The following is a 27,557-nucleotide window of genomic DNA, read 5'->3' as shown; positions in this document are numbered from 1 at the left end:
AGTGTGGCCCCTGAGGGATTGAAAGAATTTTAATGGAGCAGGAGATGGAGAGTAAAAGTGGAATTGGCAAGAGAGAAGGCTGAAAGTATAAGCTCTGTGAAGTTGGGGGAGGGAGGCTTGCTCTCTGAGCTCCTGTGCGCAAAGCCTGGCACGGGACACACACACAGGAAAGTGTAACACAAAGCAATTAGTGCTGTGATATCAGTCTGAACACATAGTTATGAACACAGAGAAGGAAGCCCTTAAACCTGCCTTGAGGTTGGTGGGTGCAGGAGGGGTGTGTGTGGAGAGGACACGGAAGTGAGATTTCAGAAAGGAACTATTACCTGAGCTGAACCTAAAAGGAGTTTAGGATTTTACTTGCATAAAAAGAACAGGAACTGGAAAGGAAATTTCAAGCAAGAGAAAAAGCATGAGCAAAAGCCCTCTCTACCAGTGTCTAAGCTGATGAATAAAAACACCAGAAACCCCAAACTAATCATGACTATAACAGAGGGACTCGGTAAAACCCCTCAGGTTTAGTCAATGGGCTCAAAGGGGTTTTTTTTTTGAAGCTGATTCTGTGCATTCTCTGCCTTCATGATGCAGATACAACCAACACCAACTTCTCTTCAGAGCCAGGAGTCACCTGTACCCACTCTGATTGCTAAGCAGGGTTCAACATGACGACTCTCCCGTCTGTGTCAGAGGAATGAAACATAGAAACAAAAAGACTGCTTCAAAGGGGGGAAAGCCAACTCCCTCTGGGTCTGGCGCAAAATTAAATTTTATGAGTTACTTGGCAGGCAGCCAGCAAGGCACAGCACAAAGCCAGTGTGAAACCACCTTTCCAAGTAACCTAAGCTGACAATTAAACTTGCTCTCAGTGAGGGGGAGAAAAGGAGTTAACACAGGCAGAAGGCCTTTCATCCTTCACCTGAGCCTGTCCCTTTCGTATGTTAAGTGCAACGCAAGCAAGCTGAGTGAGGGGATTTAACACTATCATTAAAAAAATATCAACATCCAGGCTTAGGTGGACATCCCTCCCTGAGTCATATGCCACCCAGGGTTACAATGAATATGGTAATAACAGGAAAACATAGCTTCCACACGCCAGGCCTGCTGTGCTGGGCTGTAATTACCCAAACAATGACAAGCTATTGAAGATAAGCATTCTTTCCCAACCCCCAAACACACAATGCCCCCCAGAAGGAAGCTTGGCATACTGCATTGTAATTGCTAAATTTCTACACGTGGTTCTGCCCTTGGGCAATGGTTCAGGTAGGTACAGTCCATTCTTGGGCTGGAGAGATGGACTATCCCATGGTGCCAAGAAAAAGTCAGTAAAGAAACAGATGGCTATTTTGTTATCAACAGAGAGGATCCAAACAACCAGAATAAAAATCCAGGACATTTACCCTGGGAGTCTTCTGAATTTTTCTCCGAAATTTCCAATTTTGAAGAGTTAGTGCCTGAAGAAACCAACAGCACACCTGATGGTTTGGATTTTCAAAGTCAGATCTTTGCATAGGCAATGTCCCCACTACTGCATAAAAATGGATTGATGAGTACAAATGAATGTGTTTGAAGACTCTGCCGTTTTATAGTTTATTAAATGCCATATTGGAAGATGCAAAGTTTTATAGATGGAAAGGGCCCTTCAATTAAGAAGGTAAAGAACTGAGGATGAGCCCAACTGTTCTTCCATTTCCAGTGAATACTGAAGATAAAAAAAAATTAGGTCACATTAGAGTAGTGGTTCTTAAAGTGTATCCCTGGACCAGCAGTATCCATATCAACTGGGAACTTGTTAGAAAAATAAATGATCAGGGGACTTCCCTGATGGTCCCGAGGGTAAGACTCTGCGCTCCCAATACAGGGGGCCCAGGTTAGATCTCTAGTCGGGGAACTAGATCCCACACGCATGCCGCAACTAAGAGTCCTCATGCCACAACTAAGAGGCCCACATGCTGCAACTAAACATGCTGCAACAAAGATCCCACGTGCCACAGATAAGACCCGGTGTAGCCTACATAAATAAATAAATATTTTTTAAAATTATAAATAAATAAATAAATAAATAAATAAATGATCAGGCCCCATCCTCCAAACCTAATGATCGGATACCTGTTTTAACAGCTCCTCCAGGTCACTGGGATGTACTATCATGTTTAAGACCTTTTGCACTAGAACTGTGGTCCTCCACCCTGGCTGCCTATTATCATCACCTGGTGAACATGTTATTGCGATGCCCTGGCCAACCCCAGGCAACTAAATCACAACAACTAGGACTGGAACTTAGCAACAGGTACTTTTAAAAAGGCTCCTCGGGTGATGTAATGTGTAGCCAGAGTTGACAGCTGCCATATACTAGAATAAGAGAGATTTAGATTAGATACTTTGCAACTTCTGATTTCTGGTTTAACTCAAAGTTATAGTGGTTACTGAGTGAATCTTCTTCGTGAAAGAAAAAGCTTTTGAGAAGAGGAGAGATTTCCATCTTCATGAGCTGGAGAAGTTAGATGTGAAGCTCACACACTGAACCAACATTGTACCAAACCCAACGGTAATAACAGTATTTAACAACTCATCAGCAAAGACCGTTGCTCATCCTGGGAAAGAGGCGGGCTAGTCCCCACATTCAGAAGTCACTCTAAAAGCAATGGCAGTGAGAAGTGACACCGCACCACCCACACACCTCAAGTCCAGCTGCCACAAACCACCAAGGGGAGCTCAGAGCCTCCCACTTACTTCTTGGCTTTGAGGTCCCAAGTATTCAGGGTGTGTGAGAGAGCAGCCTCTTCTCACCAGTGTCTGGTGTCACCCAAGGTGCAAAATGATGACAACCTTCCAGCATAGAATTCTAGGGGGCTACTCCCACGCAGCAGGCAGAGCCTAGCATCGCTGCTTAACAAATAAACTGTGTACTGGGGCCATTCCTCTACCCAAATCAGGAAATTGGCAGAACACATTATAAGTTTGTTCCTCAAACCAGGGTCCACTAGTGTAGTCCCAAGCATCTAGGATTTTTTTCCCCATGAAAAGGGATGTGAGCACTACTAAAATGTAAGAAACATTGTAAATTCTTTTCAACAAGAAGAGGCAACATTCTTTGGGAAGTTTCCGGAGAAATAATAGGCCAACCATCAAGTTTTTACACTGTGAGAGTAAGATCAAACATTCCCTTAAAATTTTTTTAAAGATAGAATGACAAAGACGGGAACCAGTTCAACAGCTGGCTAGTGAACATGCTTATGAAAATAACACCATCATCATGACATTCTCACAGACTGAATTTCAGATGCCAAGCTTTGGGGCATTATACTCCCTCTCCCCCAAAAAAGGATGAGGATAGGAAAAAATGAGAGGGAAAAGATCATGCTTTTATATCCCCAATGCCTATGATTATGCAGACTTTGGAGTGGGACCAACCTGAGTTTCGATTTTCACCCTAAAATTTATTTGCTGTTTGGCCTTGAACTTTTAAGTCTGTGAATTTCAGGTTTTCATTTATAAAATGGGAATGATAATCCTTAGCAGTGATCAGGTGAGCAGAAAGAAGGCTTGGACTGCATTTAGCACAATGCCTAGAAAACAGCAAATTAAGTAGCAGTTGTGATCATTAACTATTCACTCTTGAACACCTAGCTGAAGCTTCACTTCTCTTGTGAAGGCTTCCTTGACAAAAATGCTTACACACACACACACACGCACGCACGCACACACACACACAGTCTTTGTAGTTCCAGTATCCCTAGTATGCATCTAGATTTTAGTCATTATCTTATATTGCAATTGCTTATTTATATGTTTATAAGTATTTTCTTAAGAAAAAAGACATGCTTTTGTGTACCCAATGCCTGGCACATACTTGGTACATCATATGTACAAGTGAATGAATGAATGAAGAAATGAAGCTAGCTATGTATCTCATTTACCTAGAAATGAGATAAGAAAAACTTAATTAGGATGGTAGGAGTGGAAAGGACAAGACAGGAGAGAGACATGCAGGGAAACTGATAATAATGGTTGACTATTGGATATGAGCAGGAAAAGAAATATTGTTTTGCAGAGTTTTCTAATACAGTCATTCATAGACACTGTTCAACCAGAAAGCCCTTCTCTGAGGATTTTCTAGGGAGGAGAGGGGATGGAAAGAATGGTCACACAAATACTTAGAAAAGACTTATTGGTTGTTTGGGTCTACCCAGTCCTCTGAAACCAGCCCACATAAGGACAGATATTCCTGGACATTATTCAAGGACAAGGTAAGGCTGCAAAAGGAACCTGAGTCAAATCAAGAATGTTTATCTCTGTCTTCCAAGTCTCAAGAATTCTAGTCCTATGTTTAATCAGGGCCTCTCAGTCTTTAGCATTATCACCACTCCGTCTCCCTCATTATCTTTTGCAGACTCTGCCCTTTGGAAGCCCTCTATTTACTCCCACTGAGACTTTCCTTTTGGTCTCATTCCTACCTAATCTCTGAATGATGTTGACCAATATACATTGGCTTCACTGCCACAGCCATCTCTCTATCATCATCTAACGACTCAACCTATCTCAAGGGTCTAGACATGAGCAATCTGCTCATCCAGAAAGACTCTTAACCATTTCACCACTGCAGGAGATAACTGGAGAAACAAAACCAAGGAAAATCAGCCAAGAAAGCAGGTAAGTGGGGTTTTCTTGGCTATGTAGACATAGAAAAACTTTCCTCCCCTCATCCCTGCAAACCAGGGCTTTAGTAAATGGACAGGCAATCTAAAAAGTCTGCAGTATGTCCATACCTACACCCTGAGAAAGCCTGTCCAACAAGAAATATGCTGACAAAATGCTACACGCTTAACTCTAGTCCCCAAGCTGTCTTTCACAGCCAGGGAATTAGTCACTGGAAAAGTAGGCCCACTGAGAGAGCCATTGACTTTTATCTTTAGACTTCGACTGCTATTCATCAGCATCAATATTATAGAACTTAACTCAGCCCTAGTCTGAGTCCAGGACGTCTACATCATCATGAAGACTCACCGCATCCTGACAGCTGAGGACCTCCAAAATGCTGTTGAGTAACTCGACACAGTACTTCTTCTCCTGGACCTGGTGCTGCATCTCATCCTTCTGCTCCAGCAGCTCCTTCAGTTCCTTGGTGATGACAGGAAGCAAAATGTCCCGGCATTCTGGAATGAAGGCAGTTCAGAGGCATCTGAGCTTCCTTGTTTTTTAGCTTCTTTTCTTTATTTTTTAGATAACATTTCATTAAATAAATAATTCATGAATATATTCTTCTTGTAAAAAATGTAAATATTAAAAATTAGGTAAAGATGATACAAATAGATGGAGAGATATACCAACCATGTTCTTGGATTGGAAGAATCAACATTGTGAAAATGACCCTACGACCCAAAGCAATCTACAGATTCAATGCAATCCCTGTCAAACTACCACTGGCATTTTTCACAGAACTAGAACAAAAAATTTCACAATTTGTATGGAAACACAAAAGACCCTGAATAGCCAAAGCAATCTTGAGAACGAAAAATGGAGCCGGAGGAATCAGGCTCCCTGACTTCAGACTATACTACAAAGCTACAGTAATCAAGACAGTATGGTAATGGCATGAAAACATGAAATATAGATCAATGGAAAGGACAGAGTGCCCAGAGATAAACCCATGCACATATGGTCACCTTATCTTTGATAAAGGAGGCAAGAATATACAGTGAAGAAAAGGCAGCCTCTTCAATAAGTGGTGCTGGGAAAACTGGACAGGTACATGTATAAGTATGAAATTAGAACACTCCCTAACACCACACACAAAAATAAACTCAAAATGGGTTAAAGACCTAAATGTAAGGCCAGACACTATCAGACTCTTAGAGGAAAACATAGGCAGAACACTCTATGGCATAAATCACAGCAAGATCCTTTTTGACCCATCTCCTAGAGAAATGGAAATAAAAACAAAAATAAACAAATGGGACCTAATGAAACTTAAAAGCTTTTGCACAGCAAAGGATACCATAAACAAGACCAAAAGACAACCCTCAGAATGGGAGAAAATATTTGCAAACGAAGCAACTGACAAAGGACTAATATCCAAAATTTATAAGCAACAAAGAAGATATACAGATTGCCAACAAACACATGAAAGAATGCTCAACATCATTAATCATTAGAGAAATGCAAATCAAAACTACAATGAGATATCATCTCACACAGGTCAGAATGGTCATCATCAAAAAATCTAGAAACAATAGGGCTTCCCTGGTGGCGCAGTGGTTGCGCGTCCGCCTGCCGATGCATGTATGTGTGTTTGTATACCAGTATAAAATATGTATCATTCTGATTTGGCTTTTCATGTAAGTAAAACTGTGATGATCATCTTTCAAGATTTTCTTATATGTTTTACATATGTATGTTATCAGTACAAAAAAATGTAGTATCATTTTGGTTTTGTTGCCTTTTTATAAAAGGGGACTATACTGCACATATTGTTCTGTACCTTGATTGTTTTCATTCACCAAATATTTTCTGGAGTACCTTCTATGTTATTACATATAAGGATCAACGTTAATTATTTATAGCTGTTTTATAGTATTCTCTATTATGGACATATTTGTTCATTTAGTCATACCCCCATTGATGGACATTTTTCACTGGCATAAACAGTACAAAAACGAACAACTTTCCACTTGCAACCTTGTACACCACGATTTTCATTTTAAATAAATTGAAACCTTTGCAAAGATGGGTAACTCTCTTGGCTTTGCTGTCTCAGGAAATACTTGGAAGTTTCTGAAATCCTACACAGCATTCTTTCTATATTTCTATTAAAAATGGCAAACCTTGAGAGATCAAAAAAATCCCCCCAGGGCTTCCCTGGTGGCGCGGTGGTTGAGAGTCCACCTGCTAATGCAGGGGACGTGGGTTTGTGCCCTGGTCCGGGAGGCTCCCACGTGCCGCGGAGCGGCTGGGCCCATGAGCCATGGCCGCTGGGCCTGCGCGTCCTGAGCCTGTGCTCCGCAACGGGAGGGGCCGCAGCGGTGAGAGGCCCGCATACCACAAAAAAAAAAAAAAAAAAAATCCCCCCAAATTTCAAGCCATCCTTACCTAGATGCTTCTAGAGCTGAAATGTGAATCCTATATGCCAATTTTATTTTAATTCAACACAACAAGTAGGTGCTGAACATCTTCAATGTGGAAGGCACTGTATTTCTGGAAGTACAGAGATAATATATGGTTCTCACCCATTAGATACTTAAAATACGACAGAGGTGATCAGCAACAAAACAAAGGGCAATGGCAGAAGACAGAATAACATACCAGTGGGAAGAATCAGACATCAGCTCTTGTTCTGTCAGCCCAGCACCTACACCTGCTCTGGCACAGCACCCTGGTTTCACCCTGGTGAGCCACCCTGCTATGGGATATAAACCTAGGGATACTGTCATAAGGCTCCTTGCCCTCCTCTGGACCAGGGTTGGGTACCTGACCCTAATTAGGATAACCTCTTGATCTGAACCTTGAGGGAACTTTAATAACAGTTATTGCTGACATTGCTAACATATTGAGCGCTTACAATGTGCCAGGCACTGTTTGAAGTTTCTTGCATGAATTACTTCAATCTTCCCAATGACTCTAGGAGGTAGATACTGTTATTTCTCCCATTTTGCTGATGAGGAAACAGAGGGATATGCCCAAGTATACAGAGCTAGTAAGTGGTGGATCCAGTCTGACTGCAGAGCCTGTGCTCATCATCACTAGACAAAGGGTATTATCTTTCTTGGAGCTCATCTGCCTGCACAGAAGTGCCCTGGGGAGGCTTGCTGTTTCCTCTCCCAGGGCTATTCTGAAGCTCCCCTTTCTGAAGACTGGTTCCCCAGCTTTTCCTCTGATTCTTGAACTGCTCCCTACCATCCAAATACATTTATTTTCGGTTAAATTTATCAGACTAGGTTTATGTCACTCACAACCAAAGAATTCAGACTCATAGAGTCATAAAATGCCATGAGGGCTTCAGAAGAGAGAAATGATCTGTGGGTGGAAGGTTCATAGAAGACTTTATAGGCTCTGATAGAATTGTGTCCCTTCTCTCAGAGCACTAATGTCAGTTTGTAATTAAATTCTAATTAGTATAATTAATGTCCATTCATCCAACCAAAGTGTAAGCTTCATGACAGCCAGATTAAATCTCAGGTGCCCAACACAGTACCTGGATCAGAGTATCTACTCAGTAAATCTTGACGGAATGAATGGAAGAGGTGTCATTTGATTTTTGTTTTTTGTTTTTGTTTTTTGTTATTTTGTTTTTTTTGTTTTTTTGTGGTACGCGGGCCTCTCACTGTTGTGGCCTCTCCCGTTGCGGAGCACAGGCTCCGGACGCACAGGCTCAGTGGCCATGGCTCACGGGCCCAGCCACTCCGCGGCATGTGGGATCTTCCCAGACAGGGGCACGAACCTGTGTCCCCTGCATTGGCAGGCGGATTCTCAACCACTGCGCCACCAGGGAAGCCCCCAAGAGGTGTCATTTGAGATGGTCACTGATGAGTAAATAATATTGCCATCAGGGGAGTGGGGATTTAGAGAACAGAGAGTGATTTAGACTTCAAGGACCAAGATGTAGCAATGTATACAATGGTGGAATATTACTCAGCCATAAAGAAAAGAATGAAATAATGCCATTTGCAGCAACATAGATGCAACTAGAGATTATCATACTAAGTGAAGTAAGTCAGAAAGAGAAAGACAAATACCACGTGATATCACTTATATGTGGAATCTAAAATATGGCACAAATGAACCTAACTATGAAACAGAAACAGACTCACAGACATGGACAACAGACTTGTTGTTGCCAAGGGGGAGGAGGGTGTGGGAGGGATGGGGTGGGAGTTTGGGATTAGCAGAGGTAAACAATTATATATAGGATGGATAAACAACAAGGTCCTACTGTACAGCACAGCACAGGAAACTATATTCAATATCCTGTGATACACCATAATAGAAAAGAATATATTAAAAATAGAATGTATATATGTGTATAACTGAGTCACTCTGCTGTATAGCAGAAATGAACACAACATTGTAAATCAACTTTGCTTCAATAAAAAAATTAAATTAAAAAAATTTTTTAATAAAAATAAAAATAGAGTACATGGACCTGGGTAAGTAGAATAGTCTCTTGGAAGTAGAATAACAGGAGATAACATTGAAAAGGAAAATTCTTAAATGCAATGGGTGGTGTAAGATTATAGTTCTATGGAAACAGAAAATTACAGGCAACAAAAATTTTGATTCAGCTTTGCTTAATGTTATAGATGGAATCATGGGCCACTGGTTAATGGTACTTTGTTTGGACTCAAGAAATGGTTGGCCTAAGGACTTTTGAGAATACAAGGTGCTGAGTTAGCCATTACCCTTTGTTTAGAGAGATAAGAAAAAAGACTGGATAATATTTACATACCAATTACCATAACATTTAAGTTAAATCTATACTTAGTCCATATCTTGTCACCGTAAAGTTGAAATTTTGTCCAGGTCTGTTTATTAAAAGGGGTAAAGAAATTTCCTGCAACGTTCATGCAGAAGTTTGTTTTAAAAGTTATCTTCTAAAAGATTGTAACTCTGAAATTTTTTGTTTGTTAGAGGAAACTGTATGTGTAAAAATGCTTGTTGTAGGAAAAACTAGGTGAGTTCACTTGAAGTTGTAAACTCTTTGTCTTTGGGAGATGAATGCCCTCACCAATTTCATGAAACTTAACTCCCTTCACCGATGCTGTCATAATTAAACCCCATCAGAAGATAAGAACTGTGCATTCACTTAAGTTAGGTAAGAACTGTAAAGTCTTCCTCTCTGAAAAGTTAATTTTTGCTAGTAAGATAAAAAATATTCTAATAAAGGAAATTTAAAACACAACAAAAATCTTGTTCTTCCATAGTTCTCTGGGCAAAGGGAGTCTTCAAAAGATGTTTTTTGAAGGTGATTCATGTCATTGTAACATGTAGGGCAGCTGGAGGAAGAAAAGACCAAAGAGCAGACAGAGACCAGTGTATATGCCACTGCAGTAGTCCAGGTGATGGCAAATGAGAATCAAAGTGCTGGGTTCTACCCCCCTAGACTCCTAGCCTCTGATACAACATTCTTCTTCTCTGTTGAAGCTAAAGATTTGATAAGACCTTAAAGAAAGTTGGTCTTCAGTTTAAAGCATAATAAGACAATGTTTTAAATCCTAGAACAATAGGCTTTTGTGATCCAGGATTAAAAATCATTTAAAACCTCTCCATCTGTAAATGGGATCACTGGGACCTGCAGAAAGGAGGTTTGTAAAGGTAGACAAAGGGTTAATCTACTGAGGCAGTTAATTAACTCATTCATTCATTTAGTCAGTCAGTCTACTACATGTATTGAAGGCTCCCTAAGTGCCAGTCACTATTCGGGGATGGGAGGGAAAGTAACCAGGGGTTGCTTTGCCCATCACAGCAGCAGAGCCAACAGAGATAAGAGGCAGACTTAAGCAGACAAGAAAAACCCTGGTGCCTCTACCTCCTGGGAGTGGCAACCTGTCAGTGGCCATATAACAGAGCTATAGAATAGTAAAGGTCAGGTTTTTCCTAAAAAGCTCATTCTGTTGGTGTTCTAGTTGAGATACTTCAGTTAGATCTTATTACAAAGACATGGGTGCAAGGGAAAAGGCCCGCTGGAAGATTTTAGATATTAATGAAGATCTCCTTGAGAAGTCACCGGACTTTACATTCTACTTAAAATTGAGCTAAATTAGTAGATTCTCATGGAAAAGTCTAAAAGTGAGTTCTCCATCCCTAGAAATATTTAAGCAGTAGGTAGCTGTCTCTGGGCAGGGATAATGAAGAGGTATTCAAAGTATCAGACGAAGGGTTAAACGGAATGATTATTAAACCCCCATCCAAAACTCTATGATCCATAAAACAGAGGTCCAAAGGAAGTGGCAGGAGGAAGGATGTATTTGCTAGGTGGAAAGACAGTGGACATGTCTGCATTGTTTACAGACCACTGAGGTCGTGGGAGCTACAGACCAGGCTGCAGCAGAAGCCGTGGTTTATCAATCTGAAAGTCACCGACTTTACAGGTGATCCAAACCAGCATCCCCACAGGACGAGGGCTCTTTGTGCTGAGAGTCAGCAAGATTTGAGATGAGGAAGCCATTAATAACGTAGCCTGTTTGGCAGAAAGAACTTTGTCTTCTCGTTAACCATGATTTCTCAGAAACGTCTGGCTCCTCTGTTTTGAAATGAAATAATTTTTCTCATTTGTAATTGGAGCTGTGAAATTACATTAGTCTGTAAAGCTTCAGGAAGCAGCATTTCTAAATTGTGGCTTCACTGTCAAGTAAACAAACAGAAATGGTTAAAAGATAAATATTGCAGAGCCTTAAATCAATCTTTATAGGTAGAGGCAATGAGCGTGAGAGACCTGCAAACACAGCCTGGGTAACTGAGCCCCACAAAGCCTGGAGATCGGCCAACAGGTGATGACAAGTCCAAACTGTAATTCAGACCAGGCACTTAGGAACCCGCAGAGCTACTCAACTCTGTATTTTCATAGAAAGGAGTTTCCTTTTGTCAAAGTGACTTGCAGAGAGGAAAATGCAGTGTTTCTGGGCTCTGGATTCTTCCTTTTCAGAGAAAGTTTTATCCTATGGCAGAAGATGCCACTGCCTGAATTCACAGCTCTCTTGAAGTGTGATATGCTTTTGCAATAATTTCACAACTCAGGGATACTTCAAATAAGATGGTCCTTTTCGTCACCTCCTTCTCCCCAGTATCAGCTCCATGGAAAGATCAAAATGTATACTTTGTCCACTTTGGAAAACCACCTGGAGGTGCATCAGGCCACAAATATACCTGTGATCTCAGCCACAACTGCAGCCCCAGAGGAAAACACTCCTAAGAACTACACCTGAACTTGCTGTCTTCCCCACAAACCTGCTCCTTCTTTGCTCACTCTGAGCGAAGACACCCCCAGGCACACAGTCAGCCAAGCAGACTTGATTTCTCCCTCCCTCTATCCCCAACATCTTCTCCATCAGGAAGTCAAATCCATCTCACCCCCAAGCCAACTTCCTGCATCCTCTGTTCCAAGTTTCCCACACTGATCTCCCGCTTCCAATCTCAGCAGCAGGAAATTTCCCAAAACTCAAACCTGATCACGGGACTTCCCTCCTTGAAGGGCTTCAGTAGTCTTGCAGGGGTGAGTTTTACCGCTGCTCTGGCATAGCTGAAGGCCCTTAGTGGGCAGGCCCTTCCTTACCTCTCCACCCTCCACCTCCTGCATCACTCCACCATAGCCTCTCCTCTCCCGCTTCTGAGTTTTTGCATGTTATTTTCTTTGCCCAGAATGTACTTATCCCACCCATCTTCACCTGACTAACTCCTCCTTGCCTCCTAGTTCTTACCTTAGTTGCCAAATCCCCTAGGACAATGTTCCTGACACCCCAACTCTGACTTGGGTGACCCTGTTCTGTGCTCCTGTAGTATCCAGAGTAGACTTTCATCTTCCCATTTCTCACATTACATGGCTATTGTCTATGTAACAGGACGAACAGTAAGATTCTCATTAACATCCCAGAAATGAAGCTGAGGTCCAAAGCTGAGGACAAAAGGTGTTAACTGCTCCACATTCTAAATCCAAACCGTCTCCAGTAGTTGGTGTACACCGTCATCCCCCGTGGTTTTTTGAGAGGTACCAGTTCAGTACCAGTCCTACAGTAATCTGCATGCACCACATCCCAGACCTGAGGGAGGGTCTGCAGAGGACTTTGGATACAAAGCAATGCCCATAGAAAGAAGGCATTGCCTCTCCTCCCTGAAGCTGAGGCGAAGGGAGGTAGAGCCAAAAGAATCACTCGCAAAACATATGAAGACGAGACTGGCACGTTATGGCCCCACTAGGGAAATGTTTGCTGATCTTCCATCCCAGGTACATCCTGGCTCCACCAGCAGAATGGAGACACTTGAGAACGTTTGGGAATCCCTCTCTAACTGTGGGGAGAAAGGTTAAACCCACAAGGTGTGTCAGGGCCTCAGTCATGTCCTCAGTGTGGTTACCCCATTTCTAAGCCTGCCTGTGGCAGCCTTCGCTTGGAATTTCACTCCACTCACAGCCAGCCCCTTACGTTATTACCAGCATGGGTTAATGGACTCTTCAATCTTGTTCGATTTTTCACAGGCTTTAAAGTGAAACTCGTTCTGCTTTGGTCAAGTTCCTATTGACTGAAGGGCAAATTCAGCTCAGCGCAACCCTCCTGGAGGAGAGCGAGGAACTTGTGATGGCCAAGGCTTGACCTGCTCTCCCACACTGCCCACCTCGAGCCTTTTGACAAGCAGGGAAGACCCCTAATTGAAACCCAACATTCTCCCCAGGCAAAGCTGAGCAGGGCCAGCCCTGCTCAGCTTGGCTGCTTTCCTTCTCTTTGGTAGGGGGAGCATCTGCAGATGTCAGAGGCCACTTGGTTCCATCAAGACAGCCACGAAGGAGGACAGCCACACACAGCTCTAATCTGATAGCAGTTTGTTCTCACAACCGCCTTCCTCCAGCCAGCGTCTCATGAAGGAAAGTAATTCCACCCACTGGGAAATCAGTAACTACCCACAAACTTCATACTCCAGATGAGGTTACAAGCCTTTTACAACCCTACCACTCACCGTTGTCCCCCCGCGCATTCTTCAGCAGCTCCTCATGATTCACTCTCCTTACCCTCCCAGAAACATGCCTAAGTACAATGTCAGAATCACCCCTCACTCCCCCTCCAGCCTGCCTCAGCCATGATGTACATCTCCACTTTACGAACCCTGAGAGCCAAAATATGCCTCCCCAGCTCAACAAACATAGCCTATTTAGAGATTTCAGAACTCAGCAACTGCAAACTCTCTTCAGGTATCTTACAGGGGTGAAAATATAATTAGGCAGTAAATCCTAAAGAAGAAACGTATGTTCAGAACTTTATACTAGATACCCACTTAAAGTCCAAACCAAACTATTGCTTTTGCCATATATCCTTTATATTTAACATAAAGCATGATATTGTACTAAACCTACAAGCGAACCCCTATAACAAGTTAGTGTTTGCCATTCAGAAGCAGAGTGATGGCAGGAAGAGTAGACTGATGTGTAATTGTTGGAATTTACACAGTGATGTGAGTATGGTTATGTCCAAAAATGTCACACTGGTTATAAATATAATTTGTAAGCTCTGATAGTCTATATGTATATGTTTATGTCCTTAAACATATACAGACATAATTATTGTAACAGGCACTATTCTCATGGATATCCTGTTCTAGTTGGATATCAGAAACAATTTAAGAAGATAATAATTGTCTTAGGTTGGATTCTCCAGAAGCAAACTCTGAGATGAGGTTTGAGTGAAGGTGTATTAAATAAGGAGGTGTTCCAGAAAACACTGGAAGGGGAGTAGGGAAGTGGGACCATGAAGGGAAGGAGGCCAGGTAGCCTGCAAGTCTCACAGAAGGGGAGCTCTGGGGACAGTGTGGGCCACAGGGGTGAAGCAGCTGGAGTATTTAGACCTTGGGGATGGGTGGTCCCGGGCACTTCAGGTGCTCTCAGTGTCCAGGCAAAGCAGGCCCTGCTGCCTCAGGGCAGCCAGAGAAGGCAGGGGCTGGCTATTGGGAGAGAGAGTCCTCCTGGACCTCTTGTACACAAAAATGATCACGATTACGGGAGACATGGGAAGAGCCCTGAGAGTTGATGCTATTACAACAAATGCCAATAGCTGCCAGCAAGACAATTAACTGGGTAACCTGAGAAAGAGCGTCTGGAGGCGCAGGGAAGACTGTTCCATGTGGGGCAGTTAAGAAGGCTTCTGAGATGGAGAACTGGAGCTGAGACCTGAGGGTGAGAAGGGAACAGTCTAGAAAGAGCTCAGGGAAGACCATTCCAAGCAGAGGAAACAGCATGTGAAGGCCCTGCGGTAGAAATCTGCTTAACATGTTGGAGGAATCACGTGGAAATAAGTGTGGCCAGATTATGGGAAATGGGAAGCACCATATGAGAGTTTGGCCGGGGCCAGGTCTCATCGGGCCCTGTGGCCCATGGTAAAGGAGTTTGATTACTGGGTGGAGATAAAGATGTTTTGGTTTTGTATTTTTAATAGAGGGTAGGGGATGGGCCTAGAGAGGAAGGTAGGAGAAGACTGAGGAGGCTTTTCATAGAGGGGAAAAAGAAGTCTAATGGTTATTGAGCCCTTACTCTCTACCAGGCAGTCTCTCTTTGAAGAAGTCTATCATTGTACCTATTTTATGGATGAGGAAACTAAAACTCAGAGATATTCAATAACTCGCCTAAGATCACACAGCTAGGAAGTGGCAGAGCTGGGATTTAAACATAGAAAATGTGATCTCAGAGCCCATTTTCACATCTACTAAACTACCCTCCCTCCTCACTATAACAGTGAAGGGGAAAGGAGATGAAAACTTGATTAGTTTGTAGCAGGAGAGACAAAGGAAAATGGACAGACTTGGGTTACAGTTCAGAGGCAGAATCGAACTTGCTGATGGGTTTAAATGTACTATACAGATGTGTAAGCATATGCATTTTGAATGTTGGAGAGAATAACACACTCATTTTAGGGTTTATCAAGTTAGGATCTAATCATGAGGCCCATTTCACTGCCTCCACTAGCAAGGAATGAAAAGACTCCCATCAACATTTCTCTGACAGTGTGAAGTGGCTGCAGAGATGGCCCATTATCACACCTCTGGAAGCTCTTAGGGCATAATCAGTTTGTCCTGACAGGTGCTTCCACTTTTCGGTTACCCCTTTGCACTTTCCAAGATCACTTACACCGCCACTGTGACCAACCTCCCCCCCAACCAGCACACTCATTAAACCACAGTCTAGCTCCATAGAAAGTGCTTTTAGGAATATAAAGGTGCAGATATGGCCAACTGAGTAGTGACCCAAAATTTGATTTGTCCCCTAATGCTTAGAATGATTACATTCACGATGCCACACCAGAGGAGTGTAGCTCAGCCTTAGAAGACTGTCTCATCCACCTCCTAACCCTGGCTAATAGAAGGAGAAGCCAATGAAAAGCTTGGGGCTGAACCAACTGGCCTCTACACCGGATAATCCGGGCAGTCTTTAAAGGAGGATTCTCATCAAAGCAATGTGCTCCATTTCAAATTCATGCAAGAGGAGAAATGAGTCAAGGTAGCTTTTTGACTGGCAGGAGCTGGGTCTTACATCCTTTGCCCCCATTTTATTCCAATTCAGTGACATCTGAAATTCAAATCCATTTATAAGCACTTAGGATACCTATTATAACAGTAAGTACCACCCACACCCTTCCAGAGCATATCATCCTTGACCCGCTGCCTCTCTTCTGTACCATGCTACACAGATCCTTTAATCCCTTCACCCCAGCCCCTGTCCGCTCTGGAGACTCACATGATTCCCTGGCTCCATGAATTTCAATCTTTACTTAACCAGTTTTTCTGAGCTAATCTGTAGTCACATACTCAAATAGGGTTTTCTCAGCAGTAGGAGTCAAATTTTAATAAAAGGTAGAAACCATTTGTCTAGCAATCCATTGAGAATGAAAGGGAGTGGCTGAGTGGAATACCAAGTATGAGAGCTAGGTAACATATGTTGAATTCCTGCTGGGTTCTGGGCACCATATTGGGAAAGTACTTAACCTTACCAAAATCTGTTCTGTATACGGCATTGTCCGCATTTTACAGCTGAGAAAATAGGAGCTCTAAGCAGCTTGCCCAGGGTAGGGTCAGTTAGCTAGTGTGACTCCAACAGAGGCAAGATTTCATGGTAGACTCCAATGCCAGCACTGTTCCAACTTCACTCACAGGCTCATAAGTACAAACAATTATTCCCAACTTTGAGATTCTGCAAACTGAAGGCAGCCACCCTTTGAATTTGTTAGCTCCCTTAAGCTAGCCTTAAGTAGGAATTCCAAGACCCTGGCTGGTTGGTTTGTCTAATGGTTGGTTGTTTCGTATGTTTTAGTGAAGGTTACAGTACCAGGAGAATAAAACAAACAACAAATCACAGTCCTAGAATCATAGATTTAAATAATAATGAACATTCATCAACTCGGTGATTTAGTCATCAGTTTAGTCACTCACTTCTTTCATTTTATAAAATTCAACCAACCATTTATTCAACTCCAATTGGTTGAATAACCTGAGCTTACCCGTCTCACTGCAGTTGGCTAGCAGATAGCAATCATGACCTTCAAACCTCTCACTCCCTGTTTCCCAGAAGACAGTGAGAGCCTGGGGTGAGATACCTAATCTCCATCAAGTCATGTCTCCTGCAGCTCATAGCACAATGTCTGTCACACGGTAGGATTCTAGTAAGTGTTAGATGAATGAACGAGTCTTTGCTGATTTCAGAGAGAGAGAGCCCTGTCTGCCTACACTGAGGGCAACTCTCAGAATCAGAAACCTATTTGGTGTTGGGTTATTTCACTATTCATTATCCTGTGCTGTCCTTGAAGAAATCAGATGGCAGCAGCTAGGGGCTGGAAGAAGGGTGTTCAGGAGGAGAACTGCATGTGTGTTTCTTCACCTTCACCACTTCCCCTGAGCAGCCGTTCCTGTAACATCTTTCCATCCTTGGCTTCATCTGATCCCAAAGGCAGTTATGGAGAAGTGGGCAGAACTCTGGATTGAGGGTCCAGAGACCTAGGTCTGAATCCCCGACTTACTACTGCCAGGCTGCGTGATGTCATATACGTCATTTTACCTCTCTTCCTCCAAAAATGGGGATTAAAATGCCCATAAGAGGATCCAAATAAAACATACAAATTCAGTGGTAGTTGTAGGCGCACCTCAGAGATATTGCAGGTTCGGTTTCAGACCACCATAATAAAGTGAAATACCACAATAAAACAAGTCGCATACATGTTTTTGGTTTCCCAGTGCTTATAAAAGTTATGTTTACACTACGTTGTAGTCTATTAAGTGTGCAATAGCATTATGTCTAAAAAAAATACATACCTTCATTTTTAAATGCTTTATTGGTAAAAAAAAAAATGCTAACCGTCATCTCACAACATAAGGTTGCCATAAACCTTCAATTTGTAAAAAAAAAAAAAAAAAAATGTGTGGTATCTGTGAAGTGCAATAAAATTGGATGTGCCTGTATTAAGTGTAATGAGGCATGGGGATGTGATGCTACACCTAAGAAGTTGTTTTTTTTTTTTTTTTTTTTTTTTTCTTGTGGTATGCGGGCCTCCCTCTGCTGTGGCCTCTCCCGTTGCGGAGCACAGGCTCCGGACGCGCAGGCCCAGCGGCCATGGCTCACGGGCCCAGCCGCTCCGCGGCATGTGGGATCCTCCCGGACCGGGGCACGAACCCATGTCCCCTGCATCGGCAGGCGGACCCCCAACCACTGCGCCACCAGGGAAGCCCCTACCCCTAAGAAGTTTTTGAGTCCAAAGCAGAGCACATCGAAACTCCAGTAGTTGACACGTACACTTGACAAAACACCTTGGTCCAGGCGTACTGGGATAAAATGGACGAGAAGCTGTTATCTGCATCATTCAAACCAAGTGTCCTTTGTCTGAAATACCAAACTCCAGAGAATTGAGTTCCGAGAGGAGGGAATAAACTGAAATGATTGGGATATATGCCTCAGATTTTCATGCTCCCTTTTGTACGTGGAGAGACTAAAAGAAGGCTCAGGCAAGCGTTCTCTGAACTTCCTTTTACATTTCTGCTTGCAACTTAGAATAATAATGCCAATTACTGGCAATCCTCAAGCTGCACATGAACAATCCTATATCACTGTCATCACAAAACTTACACATACCAAAAAGAACAAAAACCAACAGCAATGTTTTGGATCAATATGAGCAGCCAGCATTCCATTTCTGACAAAAGCACACACTAAAAGCCTCTTGTTTGCATTTTAAGGCCAGCAGAGGGGCCCTTCATTTCAGAGAATTAAATGAGAAAATTCTCCTGGATTCAAGCATTAGCAAAATGGAATGGTTGTGTAATTGTTTCCAATCATCATCTGATTGATTCTCTCCTTCCCTCACCTTCCCCATAACAGCTCCAGAGGAGAGGAAACTGGGGTCCCTCTCACAGCCCCACACATTTAAAATCTAGTGTTGTTTATTACAAAGGGAGAACAGACAAGTGTAACAGCTTTCAAACAAGCTGAAGAATTGGAAGCAAACTCCAAAGAGGAAGGAAAAACCACTGCTATGCCCCCCCTCCCCCTGATACTGCCCAAATAAAAATGAAAATGGGAAGAATTTCTCCTTCTGGCCTGTTTTTCTTTTCTAGAAGCACTCAGCTAAGAAGGTATAGAAGAGAGACAGCCTTCAGGGGGCAGGGGGTTTTGCCTGCTTCATTTCTCCATTCATGCGACAGAACCAACATGAGCCCTCCCCTGGAAGGCCCAAAGCAAAAGAGTGATTTGAGAAATGAATCACCCACTTAGGCCCAAAATTTAAATGAGAGGATCAAAGAGATCCTGTTTCGATTCTGAAGCCAATGAAGAGGAAATTGGGAAAGTGTGAGAAGGGAGAAAGTAAAGAGAATAAATGTCAGTCATCAACATGTAATGAGCTTTCTGTACAAAGGGAGGACAACATATGGTCCTTGCCCTTGGGGCAGTCCAAGTGTAATAAAGAAAAGAACCAGTCAATTGAGGGGCAGGAACAGTATAAAAACATACGATGAAACACATTGTGTTTCCACTATGTTCAGTCCCTGCCGATGAATCTCAAATTGCACTCCTATGAAACTGACATTAATATTTTATTTTAGGCATGACTTGTTGATATATTTATTTTTAGTTATATATATTCTTTCCTATGCTACCTTAGTCCAAAAAGATGCAAAAAGGAGATGACACGCCAAAGTAAGAGGTAACATAAGGGCTTCAATTACCCACAAAATGTAGCTCCTCACTTGTGTGATAAACTGTCCGGACAATAAAGGAGATCATCCAAGTTCTAGAGTGTATGGATCACTGAAGTAGAAGAGAACCAATTCCTTAAGAGAAACACAGCTTTTTCTGGCACTAAATTCTTTAAGAGATTTTTTTGTATTTTGAGTTTTAATGTTAATGTTCTACATTAAGTTTAGTAGTGATTAGCTGCTTTTGACATCAAGTTGTGGAATTTTAGCTCTAAAAAGAACCTGAGAAAAGCTAATGGTTTTCATTCATTTGACTGCGTTATGTGCTCACATAAAACCTGAAAACAATAAATGGAGGAGGGCTCATGACGTGTACTTGTCCTTACATGGCATCTTCATTTATCTTTCATCTGGACAAATATTTATGGAGTGCCTAACAAATGCCAAGCACAGGGGTGTATAGGACCAGGACATAAGTGGTAAAGACTGAGAGAAGTAACCAGACTCAAGGCATATGTGGGAAAGAGTCAAAGGCCTTAGTGATTTATTGAAAGTGAAAAAGAAGGCACAAGAAGATATGAAGGCTAACTCCAAATGACTGGCAGAAAAATAATGGAAGAAGAGAAAGTTTTCATGAACAGAATGAATACAATTTTGGAAATGTTGAGTTTGAGTACCTGTAAGACATTCAAATGAAGATGTCAAAGGGACAAAGGTCTGAAAATGATTTCATATAAATGGGCAAGCATGAATTCAACTATATGAAAGATACATGGTACATGGCCTCCTTCCATAAAGAATTTATAATAAGCAATCACAGTGCATTTAGCAGAGAGCAGTTTATTAAAGTTTATCTGGTGATGATCATGAAGACCACAATGAAATGAAAAGAAAGGAAAAGGAGGGGAAAGAAGATACAGAAGCAAGGAAGAGGAGAAGGAAAAGCAGCTGGGGTCTGAACAGGGACTGACTGGGGATATATGAACACAGGAAGTTGGGACAAGGGAGCTTAGAGGGGCTTGGTAACATGAGAGGTTTTCGCTTGAAACTTTTAGCTCATCACAAAGACAAGGTTTAGGCAGAGTCCAAAGAGGGGTAAGCAGCCCAAACTGCCCAGGTGATCTAACCAGTATGTTTGTCAATACTGTCACTTGACCAAGTAAGGCCAATTGAAAAGGAACTGGAAAGCAGGGTTTGCAGGGAACAACAGCCAACGCTATTTCTGGAGTATTTACAATGCACCTGGCTGCTGAAACTGGGATGGAAATGTAGCTAAAACCTGGTCCTTTCCCTTAAGGGCTCTCCTGCTAGAGCACCATGCACAGCCTACATGGCCCAAGATAAGGCAAAGGGATAAACTGGACTGTGAAGAGGAGGAATGGAAAGAACTGTCAGACATTAAGGAGGCTCCATTCTCATTCTTCTGACACACTTAATAAGTACCAGGCCCCTCGATAAGGCGGAGTACAGGGTGGCTGCTAAGAGCAGGAATCTCAGTTACTGTCTGTGTGACCCTGGACAAGTCACTTAATCTCTCTAAATCTCTGTGTCTTTGTCTGTAAAGTGGAGACAATAAGAGCACCTCCCTTCACAAGACTGTGAGTATGAAATAAGAATATGTGAAGCACTTAGAGCAGCACACCTGGCCCATGGTAAGCGCCATGAAAATGGAAGCTATTATTATCATATTTTTTTAAATAACCATATGTAACTTTCTGGGTAATGGAAATATGCTATATCTTGACATGGGTGGTGGTTGCACGGGTGTCTACAAATGTAAAAAAAATTCACTGAGCTGTACACTTCAGATTTGTACATTTCACTGTATGTAAGTTATACCAAAATTTAAAATATACATTGCTATCAGGTAGGTATTATTATTTTCCGTTTGACAGGTGTGCACAGTGAGGCTTGAGGAAGTTAAGCAAATTGCCTGAGATCCTGCACCAGGTCTCACTCTCAGGCATTCAAACTCCAGAGCCTGAGTTCTCAAAGATTGGGCTTGGGTTCCTGTGTTGGCCGAGCATTGGTCCTCTATAGGGCTCAAGGAGCAGTTACCCAAAGATGCTGTCCCCAACTCTACATGGAGAATCTCCTGCATGAAGAGAGAGCAGCTCTTCCTTCCTCTCTCCCATTCCTTACCCCACCTTCCACACTCTTCTCATCTCAGTTCAGTTCCATTGCCTTATTAACTATTAAAACAAAAATGCCTGCCAAGTCACAACCTGGCTGGTGATGAAATGCACACATGCCAGCAGGGGAACACCCAGCAGAAGACCGGCAGTGATTAAGGACTGAAGGGAACACACCCGAGCTCTCCAAATTCCTCTGGAGCATAAGATGTCCAACTAGGAACTGATGGGCACCCACTCTAAGTCTGCATGCAGCTCTCGCCAAGACAAAGCATCAGGCAGGGAAAAGTGAGTGATCATAATTTACGAGGTGCTGTAGAAATTAATTTTGTATGTCTCCTCCATTAGCAGTGTGTCTGGACTAACTTTAATATGCAAGCTATCATGTTAATCTTTGATACTAGGAAAGAATGTACCATCATTAACCTTCCGAGCCCTGAATTTAGCAATGTAGTCTTTTTTAAAAAAATTTATTTTTGGCTGTGTTGGGTCTTCGTTGCTGCGCGCGGGCTTTCTCCAGTTGCGGTGAGCAGGGGCTACTCCTTGTTGTGGTGCACGGGCCCCTCATGGCGGTGGCTTCTCTTGTTGCGGAGCACAGGCTCCAGGTGCACAGGCCTCAGTAGTTGTGGCTCGTGGGCTCTAGAGCACAGGCTCAGTAGTTGTGGCACACGGGTTCAGCCGCTCCGTGGCATGTGGGATCCTCCTGGGCCAGGGCTCGAACCCGCATCCCCTGCGATGGCAGGCGGATTCTCAACCATTGCGCCACCAGGGAAGCTGTACAATGCAGTCTTTTTATTAGCCCTAACAGAAGTAGCATTCTTTCTTGGCATCTCAGTACCCTACCTACCTGTATGCAGCTCTACCAGGCACTTTGTAAAATCTCTGCTGAATCAGAAGCCCGTTTCTCAAACATTTGACTCTAACTGCCCATAAGTCACCAGAAGTTGACTCTGCCTTCCTTTTTTCTTTTTTTTTCAGATTCCTCTCAGTGAGAATAAATTCTCTGCTGAAGGATCATTCCACAAAAAGCCCATAATGGCCAGTAGAAGGAGAGGCCCACAGTATGAGGGGACATGAGTAAGTTCTGTGTGATATTTAGGAAGGCTGGCTCATGCCAGGCCAGCAGTGATTGGTCTTCAGAACGCCAGCATCTCTGGGTAACTAAATTATAGAAGCAGGAACTTTTGCTTCAGGGAACAGGGAAAAAAATTAGGCAATATTGGAAGATTAGCTGTTAAAGACAATAGGAAAATCACCCAAATAGTGTAATCTAGTACATCTTTTTCTCCATGTATTCACTTCATATAGGCAAATTATAGGTAAAAGAAAGTTACCTATGCCCCCATCTGATGAATAACTTTAATATTCTTATTCCATTCATCCCATACATTCTAACCTTTAAAATGTGATAACAGGGGCTTCCCTGGTGGCGCAGTGGTTGAGAGTCCGCCTGCCGATGCAGGGGACGCGGGTTCGTGCCCCGGTCCAGGAGGATCCCACGTGACGCGGAGCGGCTGGGCCCGTGAGCCATGGCCGCTGAGCCTGCGTGTCCGGAGCCTGTGCTCCGCAACGGGAGAGGCCACAACAGTGAGAGGCCAGCGTATCGCAAAATAAAATGTGATGACAGTGGGAAAATCTTTGATAAATTGCATTTTGCCACTTTTTCTTTCATTCACACCCTCTCACTGAACAGCAAGGTAATCAGAAATTAAAGAACTTTTTAGATGGGGAAAACAAGGTAAGAATGAGGTCTAAAATAGAATTTTAAAATAGAGCCTAAGTCCCTGAAAAATAAAACCAGTTTCTGTTCTCAACAAACGCAATAGCATACAGTTTATAATTTAAAATACACACAAAAATACATACATACTGAAACAAAATTGACTACCGACCCAACTTCTTGGGATTGTAGGAAAGTTACCAATAATGAGACCTTCAATATATCTCTGGTATATGGGTAGTTTTTATGTTCTCCTTTTTGATCTAATAATTGTTTTTCTGGCTGCTACATAAAAAAGACATGACATGAATAAGAAGGAAACTGGGATTCAGCCACATCTATCCTCAAAAGGCTTAGGGCATTCTAAAGGGCAGAATCGAATATTTTCCAAGCTTTAGTTAACCATTTCACATTCTGACAATGTGAAACCTACCCTGTACTCCTCAAAATTTACAGCCTACACTATTGGTTACTTAATAATTTTTCATAAAGGAGATTCATTTTAATCTGCTTACATTTATTTTAAAAGAAAATTTTGCTATTTCAAATGGAAAACCACTGTCACTTCCCATAGATGGAAGGTAAGGTAACAATCAATACCAGGAAAACAAAACACTCATATTAAATTCTAAGAGGCACTTAAACCCGAGGTCTGTTCCTTTTGCGCTATCAAAGGAGATTAGCAGAGAAAGATTAAAGACAAAATAGCAAAGGTATACAATCCTTGACATAATGAGAAAGACTGAAAGGGACTTGAGAGAGAACGAATGATCTGCTTCTGTGATATAGTACTTTAACTGTGCATATCTAAAATTATCCTTCATGCCAAGGAAAAGAATTTTGCTTGTGGTGGTGCATATCACACTTTGAGAAACACAAGTAAAAAGAAAGAAATCAAAATCAGGATCCCTGGCTTCCCATCTCTGTAACTAACCCATGGTGTGACCTTGAGCAGGTCATGTCCACTCTTTGGACCAGTTTCCTCAACTGTAAAATGAGGAGGTTGTGGATTAGGCAATCTCTCCAAGGAGCCGCTCAACTCTATGTGTCTGTGTTTTGTGAAACCTTTAAACATGTTCTAGAATATTTCTTCATCATCTAAAATATGTGGTTGTTAATTGCATTTATACTATTATCTGAAACTCTTACCAGAAATAGCAAAGATTTGAAAAGATCAGCTACTTTGGGGCAAAAGAGCCTTTTGAAGCTGTTGCGTTGAAAAAAAATTGATAAAATCGACTGCAGTCCAAGCACAACAGAAGCTGACTCTTCAGGATATATACCCCTGCATCCCTCAGCTTTAGAAGCCAGCGGGCAAAGCACTGCCTTTAAATTGGCCTTACAAACCATCACCTAATCATTTGCCTAGGTCAAGTGGTAGTGTATGCCAAGTGAGTAAAAAAGGGTGCTGATTCAAAATACCAGCTTTATTAATGGTAGGCTGAGAGGGGAAGAAACAGATCAGTAGTTAAAAACCAGCTAAGTAACTGTAAGCTTGCTCACTAGCAAGATCTGGTGTAGTTAAGCAAGTTTTTCTCCATCTGTAAAAGAACGACTGTAACCTACTTTATAAGGTTTCCATAAGAAATTATATAAAATTTAACTATTATCATAATTATGGTAGTACATATGTTTATCCCCTTTCTCACAGTTTTTCTCCTGTCTTTATATTCTGGAAAAATCAATTTAAGCAACATTTTATTTTTAATGCTGTACTTTGGCTCCAACTCTGAGAATAGCGAAAATGAATATAATAATTATAAATGAATAATTTATGAAAATAATAATTATACTTACATTAAGTTTAAGCTACCATTTAGAGAACATTATCTACCATCCAGGAACTGCGCTAAGCATTATTTCATTTAATATTCACATCAATCCAATCATTATCCCCATTTTACAGATAAAGAAACTGAGAACCAAAGAAGTGATGTGACTTTTCTAAAGTCACTGATGGATACAACTCAGAGATTACGAAATCTCACAGTGTCTCTCCAGATCTCAACAAGTGAGAGTGAGGAGATCATCCAGGAAGTCTTTTTTATACATCTGGGGCCAAAGTCGAGTCATTAAAAAAAAAATCAGAGATTACCAAAATCTAGTTTAATAAACTGAGAAAGGTTGAATATTCACAATTCTGAAGGTCTCTCGTGTTTCTTATGTTTTTTAAAATAAATTTTTAGAGGTAATAAACAATAAGACTTGAACATCATCTAGCTCTCTCCTCTGAAGTCCCCTGGCACTTGGCTTATACCTCTACTGTAAAAAATTCATCCTGCATTTTAACAAGGAGTGCCTCATTTTGCAAATGAAGGCAAGCTCCTTGAGGACATCACCATATTTTTGCCAACTTTGTATTTTCTAAACGGCTAGTCAATGCTTTGTTTATAGCAGAGGATCATAAACGTTTGTTGAATTGGAAAAACTGTTCTAAACATTACCTCTCTTCGTTAAAGAGGTGGCCCCATCTATCCCGTATGGAATTTGAGATGTCAGAGAGACAAAGATACGGGTATTGAGGTGAAAGCAAAGACATGGACTAAAGGTAAAGGTTGGCGGTTGTAAGCATCAAGATGGCACTGAGCCCCAGAGTGGATGAACTCCCCTAGGCAAGAGCGGGGAGAGCAAAACTGGACACAGCTTAGAACTGGAGCCCCAAGAGTGGTTGCTGAATGAACTGAATTTGCTCCAAGGCAATACTCCTCCTCTCTCTGGGACCCTCATTCCTGACCCTCAGGCATGGAAAGAAGCACATGGAGCACTGCAGCCCTGTAACATGCACTCTGAGGATGTCTCCATTTCCCAAGACCAACCAGGAGAAAGAAACGGTGGAGGGCTCCCCAGCGTTCTCCCCTAGGTTGCCAAGAGAGGGAGAAAGGAGTAGCTGATCAGATTTAGGCATGGGAAGTAAAATGGTGTAAGAAGTCTGGCCACAAGGAAGGAGCCTGGAGGCCAGAGTTGCTCCCTCCCATGGGACAAGAGCAAGAAAACCATCTCTCCTGCTCCACTCCACAAACCCCAGGGTCTGTCTCTTGATGTATACGGCCCAGATTTCCTGGTGAACAAGGAAGAGGGAACAACACATCTCACTCTCAGAGAATTATTTTATCCTTTCCCTGTTGAACCACAGTACAAATCATTTTGCTGTTTGCAGACTGGTCCCACCAACTATCAAGATTTACAACTCACTGTAGGCCTCTGGAGCAGCACAAATTTTCCTGAGAGGTAACTGGGACCTCTCAACACAGGCCTCAAGCAAACAGCAGAGCACTGCAGTGAACCTCTTGCCACCGGCACTGTAATTGATTTTTAAACCTGCAGCTGTAACCAAAGGGGAGCCCAGAATCCCCACAAACCAAACCAAAGCAAACAAAGCATCTCACTGCACACTTAGGTTCTGGCCAATCAGGGACATTGGCAGGGGCAAACCTGATGAAAAGCAATTTTTCAGACCCACAGAAATATTTGCATGGAGAGAAAAACCCAGTAGAGCAAGTGGGGCTCTGTTGTCCTAACTGCTGACCCCTCTCCAAGGGCTCAGAAGACTGGTGGAGTCTCAGGTCCCTCCCGCCAGGAAACACAGAGCCAGTTCGGACAAACCTCTCAATGATGTGCCATGGATTCACGTGGCCTGTGTGGACAATGCACCGCCCAGGATACATCTGAACACAAGGAGTCCTTCCATATCTTTCATGTTAAATTGACACCAGTGCCCTCAAAACCCCAGAATAACTAAGTGCTTTTCAAGCAGTGTTAAAGTTGAAATTGCTGCCTCTTTTTCTATGCTGTTCTAACAATACAGACTCGCCGACTATTAGAGATGGACAGGATCTTAGAGA

The 27,557-nt window shown here is 42.4% G+C and overlaps 1 protein-coding gene across 1 annotated transcript in view; it reads right to left on the bottom strand.

Annotated features, from left to right (window-relative positions):
* Nucleotides 1-27,557, bottom strand: part of DOCK2 (dedicator of cytokinesis 2) — a 432,741-nt gene that overhangs the window by 273,183 nt on the left and 132,001 nt on the right. The window contains exon 26 of the mRNA XM_028497312.1: nt 5,005-5,153. Within this exon, the coding sequence (XP_028353113.1) occupies nt 5,005-5,153 (149 nt within the window). The remainder of the gene's footprint in view (nt 1-5,004; nt 5,154-27,557) is intronic.

This window comes from Physeter macrocephalus, chromosome 2 (genome assembly GCF_002837175.3).
Source record: "Physeter macrocephalus isolate SW-GA chromosome 2, ASM283717v5, whole genome shotgun sequence".
Lineage (NCBI taxonomy): Eukaryota > Metazoa > Chordata > Mammalia > Artiodactyla > Physeteridae > Physeter > Physeter macrocephalus.
This window is presented reverse-complemented; position numbering and strand designations above follow the sequence as displayed.